Source organism: Plectropomus leopardus, chromosome 9, assembly GCF_026936395.1.
Source record: "Plectropomus leopardus strain MGB_pleo_1.0 chromosome 9, ASM2693639v1, whole genome shotgun sequence".
Taxonomy (NCBI): Eukaryota; Metazoa; Chordata; class Actinopteri; order Perciformes; family Serranidae; genus Plectropomus; species Plectropomus leopardus.
The window spans coordinates 31768398-31791939 of NC_142184.1; the positions used below are offsets into that span (position 1 = coordinate 31768398).

Consider the following 23542-nt stretch of genomic DNA (forward strand, 5'->3'; position numbering starts at 1 on the left):
ATAGGAAGGAAATAATAGAAATAACTCCAAAACAGTCAGAATAACCCAGTGCTTAATAAGTAATTGGTGATTCTGTGGTTTTTATATCCATGAATACTGGATAAACTTCACCCAGTATTGGCTTGGTGCTAGTTTGACCACTACTGGCGACCACAAACAATTTTACATTGGGTTTAGATTGACCCAGTATTTTTAATTATTTGTTTATTTATTTTTGTATGTGTAGAGCCAGTATGAAAGAATCGTTTCTGAAACGTGGTGTAGCTATAAGTATTGTCCAATAAAGGGAGTGGACACAATAACACTTGTACTCTATGCAAATTTGCATATCCTGGGTTATCAAAGGAATGACCTGCTCTAATCTCCCTATGGCTGACTAGTACTTATTGCCCTTAATGGTTTGGTTTGGTTTGGTTTGGTTTAGGCAAGAGTCGGATTGGTTAGGATAAGAATGTCACAGTAAGCCAATCAAAGGACAGGGTAAGGCAGAGTAAGGCAGGCAATTCCTTTTCTATCCTAGGACATGCAATTTTTCCTGCTGTCCTTTACTGTACTGAACTTTACAAAGCTTTTCAATACAACACCCAAACACACAATGGCCTCACAAATAACAAAACCATTTAATCTACAGCTCTCTAAGAGTGTCAACAAAAACTGATCACAAACTTCCCAAACATCAAATTCATTACACTGTTGTATTTTTAATTTGTTGTACATTTATTCATTTTCCTTGCACTATGATAAATGTTAGGCCTACATGTCTAAAGACATCACTTCAGTCAATATGCTTGTGATTATATAACCACAAGTATCACAAACTGAAAAAATCTGTTTAACCGTATGAGAACCCCGCTGCCCTGTCTGCTGGTGTCCTGCAATTTGTGTTTGTCAGGGATCATTAAACATGAGACACATCTGGGCACATCTGTTCTACCCGCTATGGTGACATGACTCATTGACTCCTATCATCATCTAAGGCAAAACTGGATTGGGAAATCAGAATGCAGTCTGCTTCACCACAAAGCTTAAATTAACCACAGTGTTATTTGATGACAAATATTTTAGAATACATGGGTGAATTAATGGCATCTGGAACTGTATTGGAGAGACTAACATAAGCACAGAGAGGGCAGGAGAATTTAAAATTTGTTGTTGAAATCTGTATTGGAGTATCCCGTAATTGTGTAGTTTTGTTTTTCTTATTTTAGGTGTGCTTTATGTATGTATGTATTTATTTATTTATTTATTTTCCATTTAATTTATTTACTTAATTAAATACATTACAAATGAGAATTTTAATGTGTGAATTATATGTAAAACTCATTAAAAATATTGTTTCAAAATATTACACAATAAGTAATCTAAATGAGGTTTGCAATCTTGCTTGAAGCATGCCTGTGCATATAAACTTTATACAAAATTGATATATTTTATAAATTTTAAAGGATAAAAAGAGGAAAACGTTATTAAGTGGATTGCCTACATGATTTGTCCAGCTTTACAGAAATAAGTTAATGGTTCATGAGTTGCACAGACTTTAATAAACGAGTTGTAATAATATTATGAGTAACAGACACAGTTTACGACAGTATCTTGCTACGACAGTAAACACAAACGATTTACGGCAAGCATGTGTATGTGGAAAGCTTGTTGTTAGCCGTTTCTCTAACTGCTGAATTTCCGCTGTTATTTATTTCCCAACTTGAACAAAACATTCTTACCTTTCACGTCAGGTTTTTAACTTGGAAGCATGGATGTTGGAGAGCTCCTGAACTATCAGGTAAGCATCTTATCCTGCACAGAGGTGTTTAGGACCTTAGCTAATCCTAACTTCTCTCATTCATTGAATTGCTACTAGTTACTGATAGCCGTTAGCAGCCTTTAGCTTAGTCGTATTATTTACCTCGTTTTGTCCGTTTGCGAGAGTTAGATAACCGCCACTGAAATGCATTAAGTTAAACTTGTGTACCAGTGCATGACAAACGCTCAACCCAACTCCAGTCACTGCCTTTCGGTAAATAACGATAGCAGTTAGCATGCTAACTAGACAGGTTGCTAGGTATTTAGCTGGAGTAAATGAGTGGTGACGCTACTACAATATCATACACTGATGCAAGCTGTTATTGCCTAAGGTAATTTTGCATACAGAATAATTTACAGAAACACATATGCATTTGTTCAGTGGGTCGGCATGTTTAGTAAAATTACGTCTCCTTATTGTATGCCAATGTCCCTTTGAAATTTCCACAGTTGATGGAGTTTGGCTATTTTATCAGACCTACACAATTAATGTCCTAAGAAGCAATGCATTTTACAAATCGTTAGTGTTCATTTGCAAATTCGGCTAACGAGTGACCCCTCTGAATAACATTTATTTCAGTAAAACTGCCTGTTGCAGCGAGAAGTTGTCATTTTCAGAGCAGCTTTTACAATTCACAATGATTCATGAAAGTTCCCGATGTAGTGTTTCCTGACTAAATTTCTTTAGCTGTCAGTGTTCTGTTTTGTCAGTGGCATCAACGTATTCACATGTGAGATATAGTAATGCATTGCAATGCATTGCTAATCTCAAATACATTCTTAGCAATGAAATGAGAGACAGAATAGTTTGAAGTTTTACATTATTTTCTTTTAGCTACATTTTTGTTATTTCCACACCTCACGACATCCCTCTGTTTACAAACGGACATTATTCCTGTGTACATCATAAATTGTCATCTTTCATCTCTCAGCCTGATAGAGGAGCAAAGCGTCCCAGGGAGGAGGATGGAGGAGCAGCGGGAGGCGATGAGGACTCCAGGGGAGGCAAGCAGCAGAAAGGACTGAGTGCCAGGGATTTGGCCAGATATCGGGAAGCAGCAGCAGCAGCCGGGCTTGAAGGAGGGGGTGAAATGAGGGAGACTGAGGAGCTAACTGGAGACAAGAAGAAGATCCTGGAGAAACTGATGGACCAGGATGAAGAAGAACCTGAGGTGGGTCCGATTATTCATATAATAATGACAGAATTGTTACCTTCTTTTCTTTGCTAAGTGTCACATTTCAAACCCAAACAATAGTATCTTAAGCATTTGTCTGAAAATGTCTTCCTGTCTTATTATGCTCATGTAAACAGTCTATTTTACTAATGAAGTGCAACATGATTTGTTGCAACTTACAAAAACATGAACATGAACACATAATTTTTTTTTATTATGATTTCACAGCAAGACACTTATTGCTGTCTCCCATAAAAAGCAATTACACTATTTAAACCACGTGTATAATGCATTTGCAGGTGTTGCTACTGTTTTTTAATTGTTGATTTTGTTGACCTACTTGTCTGCAACGTGTTGTAGGAAAAAAATAGCATTGATGTTGAATTGTCAACACTTAGTGACTCATTACCCATCATCCACAACTACTGTTCCTCTTAGAAGAACAAGTTTGTGTTCAGTATAGTGTGCTTTTAGTTGCAAAACTCAGAGAAAAATCTAATCGAGTTTCCATTGCTCAGTGAAAATACATAATGTGCTGCAACATTGCAGGCATGTTTGTTTCTATTACTCTTGTTAGTCTCCTTGGCTTTGTCCCCCTGTAAGCCTCTGCATAGGTGGTTGAAGCCAGAAGCTTAATCCAGCCTGGCTCACATTTAGATATGCAGGGAAACTTTGCTGTGCAGCAGAATGTTTGACCTTTCCTCGCAGAATGTCCTCCTCTAGAGTGCCGTCTAGTGTAGTCCAGGGCTGCAACTAAAGATGACTTTCATTGTCAATTATTCTGTTGAAAGGTTTCATGCTTAATTGATTATTTGCCGATCAGTGTTTCTCAAAGCCAAGATAACGCCCTCAAATGTCTTGTTTTTGCTGCAACTCAGAGATATTCAGTTTACTGTTGCAGAGAAGTAAAGAAACCAGAAAACATTTATGTTTGGGAATCTTTAATGAGAGAGATTTGATGTAAAAAAAACTCACACAGATTGATTCAGGTAATAGTTGACAACTAATCAATCGAGCATAGCAGCTGTAGTGTAATCTTTGGCTATGTTTGAACCATCTGTTTTGTTTAGGAAGGTTCCTAACTGAGTAAAAGGACATGTGAGTATCTAAGCAGCAGTCAGGATAAGAGCAGGCTGAGTTCACAATAATTTTAACTAAATACCTTGCCACGATACTGCACTGATATAGAGTTGATTATTGGTGCTGTCACAAAAAATTACAAATTGCGATTTTTTGCTAAATAATCGTCAGTAATGTAGACATAATGACTAAGTGGGTAAAAGCAAATAATGGGACAGTTACAACTATTTAATAAGCTCAGAAAATTGCAGCACTTTACTTTAATGCAGCCTTTAAAACCAGGAAAAGACAACACTAACATTACGATACAAAGTCACCTTAAGTGACGCACCATTCACAGTAACAAGCAATATGCCTATCTTGAGTTAATTAAATAACATGATTTATCTATTTAAATTATTTTCATATAATAATACTAATTGAAATCCATGTCTTAAAATATAGGTGAACTGGAGGATGAGACGGAGCAGCCTTTGTTATTGTTTTATTTCGTTTGACTTTTTTGACTGGTAGCATATCTTCCTTATTTTATTTAAAAATTCATTTTTTTTTACAGGGTTGTCCACGTTTATACTGTAAAGATTGCATGTAACAACACAGTAAGATTGCATGTGGCAATGTATCTGAGATGCGCTGTTGTCACAAAATGTAAATACAAGACAAACTGATCTATATTTGAATCTACAACCAAGATTTTCTGTATATCAGTGACACAATTTGAGTATAGCCAAAGACTAGTGTGATCATGCCTGCAGGTCTAAGTTAAATTTGGGTTGTTTATGCCCGAGTCTAAGTTACTTATGGCAAGTTGAGTTCAGACATAAAATACTACAGCAGTGAAAAGTAGGGGTCGACAGATTATCGGCCTGGCTGGTTATTGGAGCTGATATTTGGCATTTTGCCCATTATCTGTATCATTTTATTTTAATGATTGACGAAAAAATCAATTAATTAAAAAGTGCAAAGAAATTGTCAGCATTAGGAGGAACTTTTACTTTGTAAAACCTCAGGGACTATTTTCTTTAGTAATTTTTTTATTAAAATTTTACTTGACTTTATAGACAAAGTTGCTGGGAACTTTCTGTATATGATGTTGGTCATTTTAGTTTTGATTATACATTTCCAAATATTGGTTATGGGTGTCATTAACTTCTAGTAATCGGTATTGGCTCTGAAAAACTATCGGTTGTCCCATAGTGAAAAGGATGCGACTTCAGGAAAAATATACATGAAAATTGTTCGGATCAGGGAATTTTAGTGTGGTTGTTTCTAAGGAAAAAAGAAGTCCTTGTCAGTACCAGTGTGGCCATATTATGCGGTGCATTAGAAAACTGCACATCTATTATCCCGTTATTATTTTTATCCGATGCTGCAGCCTTTTCAAGTATTCACTGTGTCAAGAGCTACTCAGAGGAAAGTGCTGCACTGTTCCATTATGTCAGACAATTGTAATTTCCTAACCTGTCATTATCTGTCCAACACTTTACAGGCTTTTAAGCCATCAGGAGGTCAAACACATCCCCTTTGCGGCAAAATGCTCTCACACTCCCCGTGATTGTAGGAAACTTCTGGCTATTCTGCTCCACCCACATAATTAGGGTGACCCTGATGTCTCTCTGTTGATATCGCAGCAATTGCCGAAATAAAAGCCTTCTTTCTTTTCTTTTTCTCTGTCTTCCATTTTAAATCTTGCCCTCCCCTTCCCCCGATGCATGAATAACAGGCAGAACCAGTGGATGAAAGTTCAGTGAAGAAAATGATCCTGACCTTTGAGAAACGGTCGTACAAAAATCAGGAACTGAGGATTAAGTTTCCGGACAACCCAGAAAAGTAAGCCAATTACCGACTCGCCACAATGTTTTGCTGTCTTGGTCGTGTATAAGGATTTCATTAAAACTCATTTAAATAACTGACGTACTGTTTTGTTATTTAAGCCAAATGAATGTGGACTTACCAAAGCTTATTACAGTTTTCTTAGACGCTTTAACACAATTTGTGCTAACCCTTTGAAACCTGAGCAAATTGCTTTGATTTCTTTCAAAAACAAGGGGAGAAAGCAACGAGCAACTAAACGAGGCATGGTCCAAAAAGCAGCAAAAAATAATTATAGAAAACTTCATTAAAAAAAAAAGTTCACTTATAATTAATTTCTAATTATTAAAAAGTTTGATTAATTAAAAAAAACTTGATTAAAAAATCTCAAATTTATTTTAAATACATAATACTTAATATGATTAATATAGTTTTTGGAACATGTTGCACTTTTTTGATGATTTTCTAATCATCCTCACCCTTTTTAAAACATTTTTTTTGTCTTTTTTTGTAACCTTTTATAATTTTGTCACAATTTGTTGGACGTTTCTTGCAATGTTGGGCATTCCCCTTTTTACCCCATGTTTTTGAAAGAAATCAAAGCAGTTTTCACGATTTTTAAATGGTTAAATAGTTTGTGAAAACACAGCACAAGGAAACTGATGTCAATCCAGGTTTGAAAAGGGTTAAATTTATACTGTGTCTTATTATCAGCTAAACAAAATGTAAAAAGAAAGCAGTCTAGCACTTACAGTGTGATAACCAAACTGCTCTACTGCACTTCGATTAATGGTAACTTAGCACGCTAACATGCTAACCAAAATGTCCTGCTCCTTAAACCAGGTTCATGGAGTCGGAGCTGGATCTAAACGACATCATCCAGGAGATGCACGTGATCGCCACGATGCCAGACCTCTACCACCTGCTGGTGGAGCTGAACGCCGTCCACTCTCTGCTGGGCCTCCTCAGTCATGAGAACACGGATATCCTTTCACTTCAAATTGATTCAGACTGTCTGTACATTGTAATCTGGTCATCCTGTATATAGAATTTATAATATAACGTTGTTTTTAAAGGATAAGTCTGGTGGAAAGACCAAAAATCACTACAGTAGGGCTCATGCAGCTAAAACCTGACATAGAGTATTCCTCTGTACTACAGAGTTTCAAAAATACAGCTACTGCAGTTTATTTCGAGTCAATACCACATACAGATGCACCAAATCGACAGTTAAAAAAAACTCCCAAATAATTGTATTTTTTCTAATTATTCAGCAATGTTGCTTAAAACTACACTGCTTGTATGTTTCATGACATCACTGCAGGATGTCAGCATGAATAAGTAGTAGGCCTTAAAAGTCATTAAATTGTCTTTTATTTGAATTTGAGGTTTTAATTGCCACAAATTGATCAGATTCAGTTTAGCCATCTTTTAGTTTCTTTTTTGCCAAGTGAGTCAAGTTCCTTTGCGTGAAAATCCAAATTTCTTATGTTTCAAATCTAAACCTACAGCAAGGGTTGGGCGATATGGCTTTAAGATAATATCACAATATTTTTAAGCTATATCATAATACATGATATATAACTTGATATTTTAGATCTTCTCTCAACAACTGTAAACTACTAAAATACGATATTATTAACCCTGTTTCGACATCAGTTTTCTTGTGCTGCGTTCAGATGCCTTTTACAAACTAGTTAACCCTCAAAGACATGGGGACAAAGGCAACGAGGAACTTGGCAAGAAATGTCCCACAAATTGTAGAAATAACTAAAAGGTAGCAAAGAAAATGAACCAAAATTAGTTTCTAAAAAAGTGGGAGAATTATTAGAAAATTACGAACATGTTCAGAAAACTATATTCATAGTCATTATAGTTATATATTTAACATTAAATTACAGAAAAATACTTTACTACATATATTACATGTATAACATATATTTTAAGATTTTCTGCACTTTATTTGTTCATGTTTTTACTTTTATTTTGTTATTTATTTTCAGGTAATTTTGTTGGAACTACTTAGCTTCATACAAAACTGCAATGCTTAAATTAACAAAAATGTTATTCATCCATCCAGACAGGGTCAGAGAGTCAGAACGTTTTGAGAGACTGAACAACACACTGCTGTTTTTTGTCTGTTCATGGACTTGTTTTTTACAATACAAGCAGCATAGAATATCACCAGCCTTATTGTTTAATTATGATACAAAAATATACATTGCATTTTCATTAAAACTATGTAATATATCTGTACATTTTACTATTGTATGCACTAGGATTTGGCAAGGAAGAAGAATGATGCATCTAATTGATCCTTTTTTTAAAAAAAAGTCAATTGTTGTGCTAAATCAATGCATTGCTCTTTTCCGACATGCTTATTGTCCTTAGCCTGACCCACATGTTGCCATAGCAGTCGTTGACCTGCTGCAGGAGCTGACAGATATCGACACACTCCATGAGAGCGAGGAGGGTGCTGAGGTGCTCATAGATGCTCTGGTGAGTTCAGGATTTACATCATTCTTTGATGGTATTGATGAAGCAGCACTCTGTGGAGTCAATACTTAAGTTTCTGGGCTCTGGCATCCAAACCGGGCTGATGAGTGGTGTTAATGAATCAAAAGCAAGACTTCGGCTGGCTCTAGAAAGACATGCAGACATTTTGAGATGTCTATTTTATTTTGCTTTTGCAGAGACAAGCTTCATGAGTAGCATTTAGAAAGCCTATCGCTGATCTGCAGCTTCTTTGTGATAGATACGAAGCTGAAATGTTTGAAGTGAAAGCAGAGTGGAGAGAGCTCCTGTCAAGTCATTTGATGTTAGCCTTCGCAAGTGACATGGCACGGCTCGGTGGTGACCTCAGATACCCCTTAGTAAAATTCATTTATGGGCACCTTTCAGGACACTCAGGGTCACCTTACAGATACAGCAATAATATAACAACAAAATATTAGGAGACAAGTCAAACAATATACACAAAAATGCTAAAAAATAAGTATAAGGTCATCAACAATGGTCACACAGAATAGGCAAGTCTAAAAAAGGTGTGTTTTGAGGCAAGGTTTGAAGATGGGTAGAGAGTCAATATCACGGATAGTTTGTGGGAGAGAGCGTTCCAGAGATGAGCTGTACATGGGACAGGTTCTGTTCCGGTTACCGTATTTAATTTTGAACCCTCTATTTGGAGCATTTGGACAAAAAAAATGCTCTTACTACTGTCACGCTAATAATGTAATTAACCTATTTTATGAAATATGGACACGACTGTTACATTAGAATGTCATCAATATTTTAGCCACAACAATGCCAGAATTAACAGCAGGGTTTTGTAAGACTTGGGCACAGTGATTGTCCTTTTCCTTTCTCTCCGTCCCCAACTTCTTGTGAGAGTCCAAAGTAAAAATGAAACACTTCAGAGATGACACAGTGTAGCTTACTGGTAGTCTGCAGCTGCACTTTTGTGGAAGAGGCACAGTCCTGAGAGCTGTTAGCTTGCCAACCCTTGGCAATGAGCCAAAAAGTCTGTCGTTTGTAGTTTGATCCTCCAAAACGTCATCCTCCTCTCTGTAAATTTCACAGCAAAACACTTGACTCCTAGGCCGTCTGTCCCCGTTAGCTGGCTGCACCTCAGTAGCTTTTGAGTGTGCACTGCACTATTATGTCATAATATATCATTGAAATTATATTATCATTATATCGGTGGCGTAAAACGGCCTAAAGTAGTTATCATGACAGGCGTTGGCTCTGCCTCTGGAATCTGGAATCAAGCTTGTTGGCCAACTTCTGCAAAGCTTTGAGACGTCGTCCAGCACGTTTGCAGATGTTAGACAGATGGCTGGGTCCACTGGAGTTTTCTGTCAAGCTGTTGCCAAGGTGCTGCTTCAGACCAGTGTCTTTTACAATAGATATACTGATTGATACTATGCATTTTTTTCTGTCTGCATGGGAGATCACTAACAGATTATTGAATGTAGAATTTGGTTAAAAAAAATCTTAGAAGTTTGGTTTTAATGTTATTATAAAACATAATAACTTTGGAAGCTTATTGTTATTACATGTATGTAACTACGCTGTGCTTTCTGTCATGGGTAAATTATTATTATTAAACTTGTTTGCATTTTTTTTGGCTATATGACAGTTTGAGTTGTGGCAATGAAGTAAATTTTGAATTGAATTCACAAAGTGACAAGAAGATGGTCAAGGGGGAGCAAAAACTACTTTCAAAGTGTAATGTCAGCTATATAATTATAGCATCTGCTCTCACACTTTTCAGTTATTTAAAGCTTTCCTTTGTCACCTCCAGCTGTCTGTTGGCATCAGCTCTATGTTCACGTCTTCTCTCTCCGTCTCTGTGTACATTTAGCCCTCTCTCCCTCTCTTTTTTGTCGATGAGCCTGTCGTGCCGTCTATGAACCAGGGAAGATTTTTTGATACCCTATTATGTGAGCTGACATTTAGAGCGACACAGACAAAGGTCAAACTACAATAATGTACTGATATTCCTATAATGGAGGAAAGAACTGTGTGGCCCCGCTCCTTCACGGCTGTCACTACAACACTTCATCAAAGAATCTGTTGGCTTGAGTGTGCCAAGTCTAGTGCCAGGCGCCCAAACGGCATTCATCATGGCACTTGTTTCTCGCTGCAATGGGTTACCTGTTTGGTCTGATTTTTCAAGGCTGTTTGGGCAGTCTAACTACATATTTTACTCCTTTTTCAGTTAAGTGTAAAAGACATTACTGTGAGGAACACAGTGATATATATGACATTGAATTATTTTAAATCGGTGTATTGTAGGACACATTGTTTAACAGATAAGCAATGATTAGTTTGCTTTAAGCCAATGTGCGCTTTGGTGACGCTGTTTTATACAATATACTGTATATCAATATTTTCCTTTTTTCCTCAAATTACAAAACTTTTGGTTTAACCCTTTGATGTGTATGACCATTCTCGTGAACTAATCATAATTTAGAGAGTAGACAGCTCATATATGACATTTCAAATGGCTCTTATTTGAAATTCTATATCAGATTTGTCCTAATAATGTCTGACTGACTCTCTAAGGTGGTTAACTGTTATTTTGAAGTCAGATTGGTCTTTGGAAATGAATTCTTTATTATTATGTTTGACTATTTATCCATTTGAAATTCAAGTTTTCTCTAAAATACAGTTTACATGTGGTCGACTTATTTATTTAAGAAAAGATTAGATTTCACTTTATTGTCAGGATGAAATTCTGAAATTGTCTTGCGTTCCAGGAGGCCTGCTCTTTCACATAAATAGGAAAATACGAAGCAACACATAAATATAACATTTAACCAAACAACAAAACCATAGTACAAAAGGTAAAAATCCAATCAGACATTAAAAAAAGCGACTGCAATGCAACTAATCAATCATTCCTATTACATTTAGTGTTCGACCCAGGTATACTGAGAGTACTCAGAAACCATACTCTGGTTTAAAAGCGTGACAGACTGAAGAACAAAAGAATGTCTCAACGTGATCAATCGAGCCCGTGGGACTCTAAATCTTTTGTGTGATGGCAAAAGCTGATATTCCTCAAATAAAATCTAAGACGGATCAGACGAAATATTGACTGTATTTTTATGTTCTTTCTGATATTAAGGACAGACTGGTTGACTTATTGAATAAATGTGAAATTGCTATTGTATAGGTTATGTATATATTCATGTTCTGGAAAACAATGGTTTAACTGTCTTTTTTGAAGTAGATGCTGGCTTGACTGCAGTGTTCTTTAGTGGGTGGTATTTTAAGCAACAGAACAGATTTAGATGGTACTGCTACAGTCATACATGCATATTTTCTATATTTTACTGGTGGAGGTGTGTGTGTGTGTGTGTGTGAGTGTGTGAGTGTGTGAGTGTGTGTGTGTGTGTGTGTGTCAACACAACCTGTTTTGAACACCTTAATAAATGAATAAAATGTGCAAGTAATATCTCGATATGACGGTATGGTCATCTGCCATATTGCACATAAAATGAAATTTGCGCATATTGGATATATTCTATACATCACCCACCTCTAAGACAGAGCTGAGTGTTTTTTAGAGATGAGAAAAAGTCAGACTTTTAAAGGAGCACTCTTGACCTGCACTGACCAACACAGAAAAAGGCGAGGCGGAGTGTATCGCTGTGTCGGCAGTTGTTTGGCTCCAAACCACAGCACTCCTTTATTTGTCACCAGATCCACAAACACATCCACACACACACATCTGTCCTTAGAGATTGTCTAACCTACATGTGCTTGAGGATTCAAACAACACTCTGCATGTCAAAACACTATAGACCATTTGACGTTGTAATCATAATAATATTGCTTTTCCATGTTGTTGGTTGATAATATTGTCATTTTTGACTAAAAATAATATATCTTTCTGATTCAAGTGTACCACAAGGTGTTTTTCTTTTATCCGGCTAGCTGGTTGGTTAGTGTTTGACAGGAAGTATTGTGGGGACAATTGGATAAATGTGAAAGACCCTTGACAGAAACACTGCTCTGTGTGTGTGTGTGTGTGTGTGTGTGTGTGTGTGTGTGTGTGTGTGTGTGTGTGTGTGTGTGTGTGTGTGTGTGTGTGTGTGTGTGTGTGTGTGTGTGTGTGTTTTGGCCTGTGATGTGATAGTGGGCTAGACAGTACCTCAGGTGGCTTTGCAGTGCTCGCTGGATAAAGGCATTATATAAATGCAGTCCATTTACCATGCAATGGAGCGCCCATAAAGCACACTCTTCTTTACAGCTGCTTCCAAGGGAAACGGTTCGAGGGCAGCAAGGCTCGGTTGAATCCATTTCTCTCTGCTCTTTGCTGTAATGCCCCCAGCTCCTCTGTCCTTGTTGCCAGAAGGCCAGGTGGTATCCTTGATAAGATGAATCAAAATGATCCACGACGGTCTCCGGTGACTCATAAATCTGTGTCGACTGTCCGTCTTCTTTCATCTGTAATAGTACTTTTATCCAGCCAGTCGGCACCCCGCGAGCTCTGTTTAGTTATGAGTCTCCAATCTTGACTTGACTGATAACACTTGGACACGTTCAAAGAAGCTCAGACAGGAACTGAGTTTCTTTTGCCAAGACTGAGGCTTAAAAGTGAGCACTCACTTTGTCATCTGTGCCTCTGCTTTTTTTCTTTTTTTTGAGCTTATGAAATGAGTTTGTCATTTTTCTTCACATCATCATATTGCAAAATATAAAGATAAGAACTCAGCTGACACACATACAACACAGTGGAAAATGTTAAAAGTTGTGAGATATGAAACATGTTTTGATCTTTCAAGTAGATAATGATGTAAAATGTGTTAATGATGAGAAATTTGTTAGAACTGTGTTCTCAACCTCCTCAGTCATACTTCATATTATGCAGCAGTCATGATGAGAGGGGGAAACATGTTTCTGGGTAGAGTGATGTCACGCACATGTCATTTTAACATAAGAAGAGCTTTATATGTGCATACTTTTTAACTGTTACTGAGTATTAGCATTGCATCAAAATGTGTCTTATATCCAAATTATATGTTTTATAGCACCTACAGACATGGCCAAATTTGTTGGTACCCTTATAGCTCATTGAAACAATGTTTCAATCCTCCTGAAAACTGATCAAGTTAAAAGCAATTGTCTCATGTATACCTGTGTGCCTTCGGTATGTCATAGAGTAAAGTATCTAAGTAAATGTCTATTTTCATTAAATATTGAATTAACAATAACGGATGCCAATTACTTTTGTCAGTGTCAAGTTATTTCAGAGAAAATTGTTGGTTCTTCTATTTTCAGAGTTCCAATACATTTGTCCACATCTGTATGTAGACTTGGATTTTTCTTTTGATGTGGCAAACTTTTCAAAAGAACCAGAACTTGATTTTGATCTTTCTGTGTTTGCAGTTGGAGGGTCAGGTGGTGGCCTTGCTGGTGCAGAATATGGAGCGGCTTGATGAACAGGTGAAGGAGGAGGCTGATGGCATCTATAACACACTGGGTAAGGAGATGTTTCAGGAGAACGTTTCAACCGTGATACTTCATTTTTTGTTTGTCTTGAAGCAACACAAACAAAAATGTTATGTGGTTGTCCACTTTAAATCCTATACTGGATTTGTAATGGACCATATTAAAAGAAACACTCCCTAACGTCACGTCTTTTTCAGCATCTTTTGCTCCTGTAACCAGTTTTGTCCAGGCTGAAAAACAGTAAAGTTATTATGGGCTGTATGCAGTTTATTTTTAGCTACTGGGCTTTCATAAATATAAGCTTGATTTTTTTCTCCCACATTACCAAACTGTCATTGACCATAAACTCAAGGGTATAGGTGACCAAAACTTCGTATGCTGGAGCAGATGGATTTTCTGAAATGGTTAATGTACACAGACAGAGCCACAGCCATCCACTGTCACCAGCCCAGAATGCGTCTGAATCAAACAGCTGAAAGCTTGGCATACTGCTTTCAAACATTCATCGTGTTTTGAACTGAATCCCGGAGCAGTGAGACCGACCAACAAAGGCGGTGCCAGGAATGAAATATGGAGCTGTTTTACAAAGACAGTTGCTGTACTGTTGTTAAGTAACTTGACATGAAGTGTCTCAGCGTTTCACTGTTTACATTATATTAAAAAAAGTCACAAATTTGCAAAAAAGCATCAGCAGACGTTAACCAACCAACACAAGCGACATAGTGTTTCCCACAGAATTAGAATTGGAGGGGTAGCAAACTTCGCTTTTAAATTTTTTTTTCGTGTGTGTATCCTTTGTGTCATTCTGTGTCGCTACTCTAAATTCGGTTGTTTTTGCAGATGTGTGAACACAGCACAGGATCTCTTCATGAGATCTTTTTTTGATCTGCCGATTGAGATTAGATTAATGTACGAGAGGAGCAGCTGTTTCAGAGCCAAAGTTATGGAAACTTTTAGACTCAACGCAATCTATGGTTAAGTTTCACTTTAACTGCGCCAGGGTTTTTTACTGCTCCATCTGTGGCCAGAGTACACTCTGCGCTCTGACAATTTGGTGCAATGTGTAATCAAACAGTGTGTGTATATATATATATATATATATATATATATATATTCTAATAGCCCTGTTAGTAACAGCCTAAAAAAATAGAAACCAGCACGTGGTGGCAGATGTGCCACCACACATAAATAAATGTGTGAGAAACCCTGACTCACATTCCCTGCATTATTTGTTGACAGGAAGTTAGAGACAAAACAATAGTGATGGAGCACCTCCTTATTGCTGAAACACACAAGCAGGGTCCAAAATTAGCAACCACCAAGCACCAAATGCGGGTAGATTTTTCATTTGGTGAGTAAAGGAGGCTATCCACCACAAATGTTTGTATCAAAATAGTATTAAACTCTGTGGAAAGTCTCTGTCGCGTTTTGTGTCATTTAGGAGCGCACTGCTCTGGTGGCCCTAAGCTGCTCACTTGTTTGCGCTGCTAATGTGCTGCTGCTACCTTTCACAATAAAAGCCCCGGACATATTCACTGCATCACCGTTAACCAGAGTGAACTTATCCACAGGGTGAGGTTGTGGTAATGAGCTGTTCAACATATTTAATTAACCTTGCTTCAGGTTTTGCTCTGGCCTTGTCTTTAAGTTTGCATTTAACATAACACATTTTTATCTCAAAGAAATGTACTGAAACTCATGTATATGTGAAACAAAAAAGGTAATTTATTATTTTGGTTGGTAAAATAAATGCTTGGCAGGTGGATTTTTTCCTTCTGCCATCCACCTTGGCCAGTGAAGACCATTTCAAACACTGTGCGCAAGGTCAATAAGACAAACATGCTATTAACTAATCTACCTATACATGTCAGCAAAGCAAGACATGTTCCTATGAGCAGTACAACCACTAAAGAACTAGACTGAAAGGTGCTTTCAGTACATTCATTTATATTCAAAACATGTGGGACAAATATCTGGCAGAAATCTAGGACAAATTTCACTGCAAAGCCTCTGTGCTTCTATACTGCACATGATAAAAAAACAGGCTTGGATAAAGATAGCAGCTCGGAAGAATTTGAATATTCACAGCAAGAATAATTGATCAGCCTTGTCGTGTTTAGTACAGAAACATGACAAGCTCTTCCAGAGGGAGCTGTGCCTTTAAGGTGTGCGTGAGCAAGTGTTAGAGCTTTGGGCAGTGCAGTGACAGCGAGTCCTCCTGGACCTGCTTTTGACATTACACAGAGGGCGTAGACTAACTTTATTTGTATTCTTTAAGCCTTAACAGTGCGTCCCCCCCCTGCCAAGTGTCCTCGACTTTTTCCTGTGACAGCGAAGGGAAGGCGTCAGTGTCTTATTTGAATGTTTTGGCAAAGAAGAAGCACTTTTTAAACACAGTTTTTTTTTTTAAATCTGAGGCATTCTGGAGAATCAGAATCGGTGTTTGTGGCATAGATTTGACAGCTTTAAAGGTGCATTTTGTCATTTTCAGCCACCCAGTCTCAACGAATTGGGGCCAGTATTTCAACACCTCAATGTCACATCTGAGATTCTTATGGAAAGAAGCCCTGCCAATCTTCTCTGCATTGTTCCACTATCATATGTGCCACCTGAGCAGGCATGCACATCCCTCGCCAACAGCTTTACAGTCAACTTGCACCATGGTGCCACAAGTTTCCCACTGTCGACATTATTTCGGTTGGTCTACTACTGGGTCCATACAGCTGAAATCATAACTCATAACCGGTCAAAATAAGGCTGCTGTCTTATGATCTTCACATGTGGAGTTTGTGTATAGTTTACTTTATAGCTTACTTAGCTTAGTTTTAGCAATGCTAAGTAACAAGAAAAAAGTCACTTCGCCATTTGAAGGTTTATGGCGAACTGTAAGCCTACAGTTTGTGTTGTTGTTAGTTACATTAAAGATATATTTTGGTAAAAAGCCCAACGTAGGATATTCCTTACCAATGTCAAAGAAATGTTGCAAGTTCAGCATCAAACTGCATCTTTTTACTCTCCAAGAGCTGTCACCAGTGCTGCAAAAAGCCACGCCAATATTAACTTTAGTTTTGCTTCTTCTTGCATCGCTTCTTTTCTCCCGCCGCTGGCTGTTTAACAGTGGATATCTCTGCAGTGCAGTACATAGGCATCTTGGACAAAACGTCAAAGGTGCTATTTCTTCACACTGTTGATAGGGTTAGTAGTTTATTTTTTTAATGTTTGAAACTAAAATTATGTCTAGATCTCACAAAATACACCTTTAAATGTGGACACGCGGGCCAGCAGAGGACACGGGCCAGCAGATAGTTTGAGAAGTCATGCTCTCTGTATTTAGCCTCTCATGAATCAGACTTTTCTGCCTCTCAGCTCTTTTTGTGTCGAATGAGTCTACTGAGATGATTTTTTTTCTTTGTTGCCAGATTGAGGCCGAGTGTCAGGAGGGCTGTTTAGGTGTGTGTATTTGGCTCTTTGTGCGAGTGTGGGTTATATTGGGGGAGCAGTGCTTGTGCAAATCTTCTATTCAATTGTGTGTGTGTGTGTGTGTGTGTGTGTGCGCGCGTGTGTGTCTGTGTGTGTGTGTGTGTGTGTGTGTGCGTGTGTGCGTGCGTGTGTGCGTGCGTGTGTGTGTGCGTGTGCGTGTGTGTGTGTGTGTTATCAAGGGAGCTCTCCAAGCTTGAATAAGCCTTTTGTCTGCCTTGGCTGCTCTCTGCTCTGAGCCTGCCGTCCACCAGGATGCTGTCTGTCTGCTCTGTTTGAATCACTGATAAAGGCCCATCGTCTCTCTCCCTCAGCACCCTGCCTCTCCATCCTCTCCTCTGTTTCTTTCTCTCAACATTTCTCTATCATCTGCCGCCACTCTCTCCAGATGTTGCTCTGTTGTTTTTTCATTTGTTTTTTTATCAGTTCCCAACTCTCTCCAGCTTGTATGTTTTGTTGTCATCTTGCTGCATTCCCTGATTCCCTCACTCCTCGTGTCCTTCATTCCCTCAGTTTTCCATCCCTCATTTTTGACTTCCCACCTCTGTGCCTCCCTTCTGCTTTTTCTCTCAATTTATTTCCCTCCCCTCGATCCCTGTAGTTTTCCTCCTCTCCCTCCTTTCATCACCGCCCCACAGTCTCCTTCTCTCTCTCTCCGTCCCCTTCTGCTGCAGTCTGCTCAGATAGAGATATCATGTGGCAGAGACAGCTTTCTAATATAGATAGATAATATTAGAAGTAGTGGGAACAGAACCCAGACGAACCCTCTATAGAAAGATGTCTGTTGTATTTCACAGTTCTCCTTCAAAGTGTGTTTGCATACCATCTGTATGTTAATTTGTGACACTTAGAGAGCTTTGATTAAAGACTACACTGACGTGGGAGTATGTACTGAGACAGACACATTGTAACAGAGAAAACATGAGCCTGAAGGGCTGTCCACACCAAGAATGATAACTTATACTATATCTAGGACTGGGGGATATGTAAAAAATCAAATGTATTTTGTAACAAATACCTCAGTATTAATATTGCAGGGTTGGTTATTGGTTCTTTCACAAAATATTTACACAATGACATTTTTGATATATAATCATCAGTATTGTGAGTATAATGACTAAGTGGATAAAGGCAAATAATACAACAGTTAGACCAGTCTGGTAAGCTCAGCATATAACATCTGTGATGCAGCATTTAAAACCAGGAACAGACAACACTTACGATGTTACAAAATCTAAGATAATATCTAGTCTCATATATCTTGTAAATACAGAATATTGATATCATATTGATATATTTTCGAGCCCTAACTATAACAATAGCTATCATGATAGCTTGGGTTCCCGTGGGGCCTTGAAATCCTTTAACTTTAAGGAAAGGGGGAAAAATCAAGGCCCTAAAGTTTTTATAAAGAGACATAAATGAAGAGGGATCATTGAGGGATCAAGTGCTTGAATTAATTTTGAGCAAGGATAAAATTTAATTTTGAAATGTTATTTTTTTTTCTTACTTCAAAAAATCATAAATAAGTCACTTCATAAATACGCTACATTCAACTGACTGCAAGTGTGATGACAAATGTGAAGACTGAGAATCTGACAGCTAACCATTAGTTTGTAATCCTAATTTGTACGAATTCACAAAAACGTTTCTGTCCGAGGCCTCAACTGAGGGTATATGATGCTGAAACTGATCCAGTATCAGTGCTCGCTTTGTCCTAGAGAGTAAACACTCAATTGTAAATTGACATTTTTAAAGGATTTGTATGTATTTAATGGGGATTCGTCCTGCCTTGCCGATACCCTGTCCACTTAATGAGATCATTATCGGTCGACATCGATCCGTCGTTTCAGGTTGGTAGACCCCAACTCATTTAGTCTCTGTCAGGGAATTTTAGGTGTCAGCAAAATTGGTGGCACTGGTGCTATTAAGTTTATAGTGACTTGTTGAAGGACACTTGAGCAGCAGAGCACAACCGAACTTGCAGGTTAATCTTGATTTTTGATGTTTTGTCTTCCTCAGCGATCATAGAAAATATGGCAGAGTTCAGGCCAGGCCTGTGCACAGAAGCAGCTCAGCAGGGACTCATGCAGTGGCTGCTCAAGAGGATCAAGGTAAGAGCATGGCAGAGCTATGGCTAAGGTTATTTTTACGGCTACGATTAATCCATTGAATCGATTAATCTGCGACTCTTTATAAAAGATTATCTTAATCTTAACATTAGAAGATATTCATTATTTTCTTAACCTTTACTGCAAAAACTGTCCCACAACTCACTGCATGTTGTATTAAGTCATTCTCCTATAACAGGTAAAACATTTATGTAATTTCACCCATACCCAGTTCAACATAGTTTGCTTTTTGCATTTAAAGTTGCTGTATACCTCTACCAAGTACAATCTGTGAAGCAGGACCTAGAGAAAGAATGGTTTTAAGAAACATCTTTTGTTTTGGAATACAGGGTGATTTTCTAATAATTCTCTGGACTCTTGAGAACAGAGTTGCTTAAGATGAGTGGTAATTGGAATTTGCGCCCCCCCTCTCCCGCACAGGCAAAGATGCCGTTTGATGCTAACAAGCTGTACTGCAGTGAAATCCTGGCTATCTTGCTGCAGAACAATGACAGTAAGTGTGTCTCACTAAATGGTCCGTGGCTTCCAAATGATGCCAGTTTATCTTCCACTTTTCTGTCATCTCTCAGCTTTCTCAAACAGTCAGAAAATGCTCTTTCCCCTTATTCTCTCTCCCTCTCTACCATTTCTTTATTTCTTCAAATCCTCTGCTTGCTTCATTTTTTTCTAACTCCTTTCTTTGCCTTTTCATCTTTCCTTTTTTCCTACCCATTTTGTATTATTCTTTTCTTTCTGTGTCTTTTTCTATGTCTTTTCAAAGTGTCTTCCTATTACCACTCTCTCATTTACACTGCCCTTCCTGTCACTTTCTTCGTCCTTTCATTCCTCTTTTTTGTCGTTTTTCATCATTCTGTCATTTTTATCCGTCACTCTTTGATTTTTATGTTACCTTTCATGTTTCCATTTGTATTCTCTCTATATTTCTCTTCCTTACACCTTTTTTAGTCATCCTGTCTCGCTTCTTTTCCTCTGTCTCGTCTTGTGTATTTGCTGTCTTCTCAGGCCCTTCCCTCCCTCACTTAAACCTTGTAAAGCTTCAGATAGCCACAGGACTATCAGGTCCTTGGATAGGTTCTCATTAATGGTACAGGCCATATTGATATTCAGCGGGAGTCGTGTCTCATTTTACACTCCTCCTCGTCTTCACCAGTGCTGCCTTTAGTAATCCTCTCCCTCCTGCTTTTCAAATACAAACAAAATTAAGCAAAAAATGTTATTTTTCACAAAGGAAACATGCTCCCATGAACAATGTTCCCTATTTAAATACTGTCAGTATCTTGAAGTAACAATAAGGCAAATCACATGAGGAGTATTAAGAAAATGACAATTTAGTGAAAAATCTTGATGTGATAATTTGAATGTAATAATGACTGTGGATTCACTGTCTTTCAAACGAAATTCTGCTGTCAGTGATGAGCATTTTACTGCCCAGCGAAGGTTGGACAGTGCCTGTCCAGTCTTGGACATACTTTCCCACATTGAATGTCTGTGGATGTGCGCACTGTTCTGTTCATTGTACAATTGAAGGTCTGCACCAGCCTCCAACACGAAACAGGGGGTCTGGGGGGCTGAACTTACTGTCCCCTCACTGCTGACATCAGGTGAAAAAGAAACAAAGAAGACGCTGCTGGGTTTGGAGTGTATGTCTGTCCAATATCCAACTTAAAAATAACATTGCTGTTTTTAGGTGGCTGCCGCTGGCTTGACACAAACTGGAGTTTAGAACAACAGATTGGAGCATGCAGGGTTAGTGTGTTTGCTATGCCTACAGTCTGTGCGGTTACAAAAAATGGGCTGCACGCGGTAATCTGCAAAGTCAGGGTTTCCCACACATTCATTTATTTGTGGCGGTCTGCCAGTACTAAATCATCCATCGCCACAACTAGATTTTTGGAGCTGGACTGTTAATTAGGAGAGCTACTGTAATATATATACTGTTCTGTGATTTATAGTGCACTTGCTGCAGAGATATCGTAGCAGAATGTCAGGTGCATTGAAAGTGAAACTCAACCGTTCATTCTGCTGGGTCTAAAACTTTACTTTTATTTACAAACATCTGGAGCTGGAGCAGCGCGTCAACATAATCAACATAATCAACATAATCGATTAAAATGTTATTTTCGGTAAATTTGTTGTTATATTAATCGAGTAATAAAAAAATAATAGTTAGATCAATAAAAAAATAATTGATACATTAATCGATTAATCGAAAAAATAATCAATAGATTAATCAATAAAAAAATAATTGTTAGGTGCAGCCCTACAAACATCTGCAAACAGCTCCTCTCACCCACTGATGTGATCTGATCAGCTGTGAACAAATCGACAGATCAGCTATCCACCCCACAAAAACACGCCTGCTGTGCTGCATTCAGGGACCCACAAAAATGTCGGATCTAGAGTGAGTCTACAAAATGAGGTTATAAATTGATGAGGATTTTTTTTTAATAATAAAAAAAAAACCCAATATGGTAAGTATGGATATACATTGTGCCACTTCAAAGGGTGTAATTTTCTGTCAATCTGGACAGATATATATCGATTTAACAATCCAATATTATTGATACATAGTGAAATCATAAACACGTCATCATAATAAAGATAGACTTGTGGCATGTCCGTGTAACCATCTCTATCCAGGCACACCTTCTTCTAAACATTCAAACAGTGGTAGCAGTCAAGTGCCAGGCAGATAATGGCAAGCAGCCAAGAAAAATGATATTAGGATATTTCCTGACATTCTGTCATACGCAGGCCCCCTGAATTAAATCAAAATTTGTATCGTGGCAGACTTTGTGATATAAACAAATCAAGGATCTTTGTCCAAAGAGTCAATATGATGTTGTATAGTGATAAAACTTGTGATTTACACCCCTGGCAATTTCCTGATGTCAATTTAAAAGATTTCAGGGCATTGAAATTCTTAGATTTAAGACATTTGGCCCTCGCTGCTATACAAGGCCACTAAGAAGTAGGGTTGTATTGCGTAACCTTAAAAAGCATTCAAATACTCAGGCCTTGATGGAATAACTTGCGTAGATATTTTTTAGTGTCCTCATTTTCCCTCATCTTCTCTCTCTGGAGGTCCCTCCTTGTAGCCAACATGTTCGTCAGTGTTTATGCTTGTGGTATGCCTTTGTAGTGCTTCTGTCAATCGCTCCCTCTCTTTTCCTATTTCTCTTTTGCTTCATCTCTCCACTTAAACTCTTTTTTGTATGTCCTCCCTTCTGCTCCGTAAATGTCTTTGTTTGCAACCATCTCAATTTAATCTCCCTGTTGTCTTGTTACTCCCATTTTTATCTCATAGTCTTCCTTCGTCTACACTTCTTTTTTCCCACAGATACCAGAGAACTGTTGGGAGAGATGGATGGCATTGATGTGTTACTACAGCAACTATCTGTAAGATTTTGCTTTTGCTCTATTTTTAGTTTGCTTTACCACTGCCCCTCTTATTTACTTGTCATTTGTTTCAGCCTCATGGGGGTAAGGCTCAGTCATTCGTCAAACATGAGTATAAGACCCAAGATTTAACATGAGCTGTATACTGTGTGGTGGTGCTCGAACCTTGTGGCTCACATGAAGCCCCCAGAAGGTGCGCCGGTCTTGACATAGTGGTCAAACCTTGTAACTACAACTTGCAGGTCTGTCACATCAGTTCAGTTCAGTTCACAACCAAACTTGGTGAAAAGCAATCCTGATCAGCAATAAAAATTATCGTGAAAGTATTTATGAAGGTCATCTAAAAGTGTCAAAAGGAGTGAGCTCGGTCAACCAATTAAAAAAGTAGTTAAAATATAGAAATGCCAATAAAAAGACTGATCACAGTCAGTCATTTCCAATCATTAAAAGAAGAAACATCATGCCGCTGGGCATTTATCAACTCAACATCTGGGTCTGGGTATCTTTATAAATGTTTCCTTCCCTCTCAGGTTTTCAAACGTCACAACCCGTCCACAGCCGAGGAGCAGGAGATGATGGAAAACCTCTTCGATGCTCTGTGCTCATGCCTCATGCTGCCAGCCAATCGGGACCGATTCCTCAGAGGCGAAGGGCTTCAACTGATGAATCTCATGCTTAGGTGAGGCTGCAGTACACATAGAAATG

The 23542-nt window shown here is 38.2% G+C and overlaps 1 protein-coding gene across 1 annotated transcript in view; it reads left to right on the top strand.

Moving 5' to 3' along the window:
• The first annotated feature begins 1596 nt into the window (after nucleotides 1-1596).
• ctnnbl1 (catenin, beta like 1) overlaps nucleotides 1597-23542 on the top strand; it is a 73492-nt gene continuing 51546 nt past the window's right edge. Inside the window, exons 1-10 of the mRNA XM_042492586.2 lie at nucleotides 1597-1780; nucleotides 2733-2972; nucleotides 5779-5885; nucleotides 6711-6850; nucleotides 8269-8366; nucleotides 13767-13860; nucleotides 19329-19420; nucleotides 19859-19931; nucleotides 22779-22837; nucleotides 23368-23516. Coding sequence (XP_042348520.1) covers nucleotides 1751-1780; nucleotides 2733-2972; nucleotides 5779-5885; nucleotides 6711-6850; nucleotides 8269-8366; nucleotides 13767-13860; nucleotides 19329-19420; nucleotides 19859-19931; nucleotides 22779-22837; nucleotides 23368-23516 — 1082 coding nt within the window. The 5' untranslated portion in view covers nucleotides 1597-1750. The remainder of the gene's footprint in view (nucleotides 1781-2732; nucleotides 2973-5778; nucleotides 5886-6710; nucleotides 6851-8268; nucleotides 8367-13766; nucleotides 13861-19328; nucleotides 19421-19858; nucleotides 19932-22778; nucleotides 22838-23367; nucleotides 23517-23542) is intronic.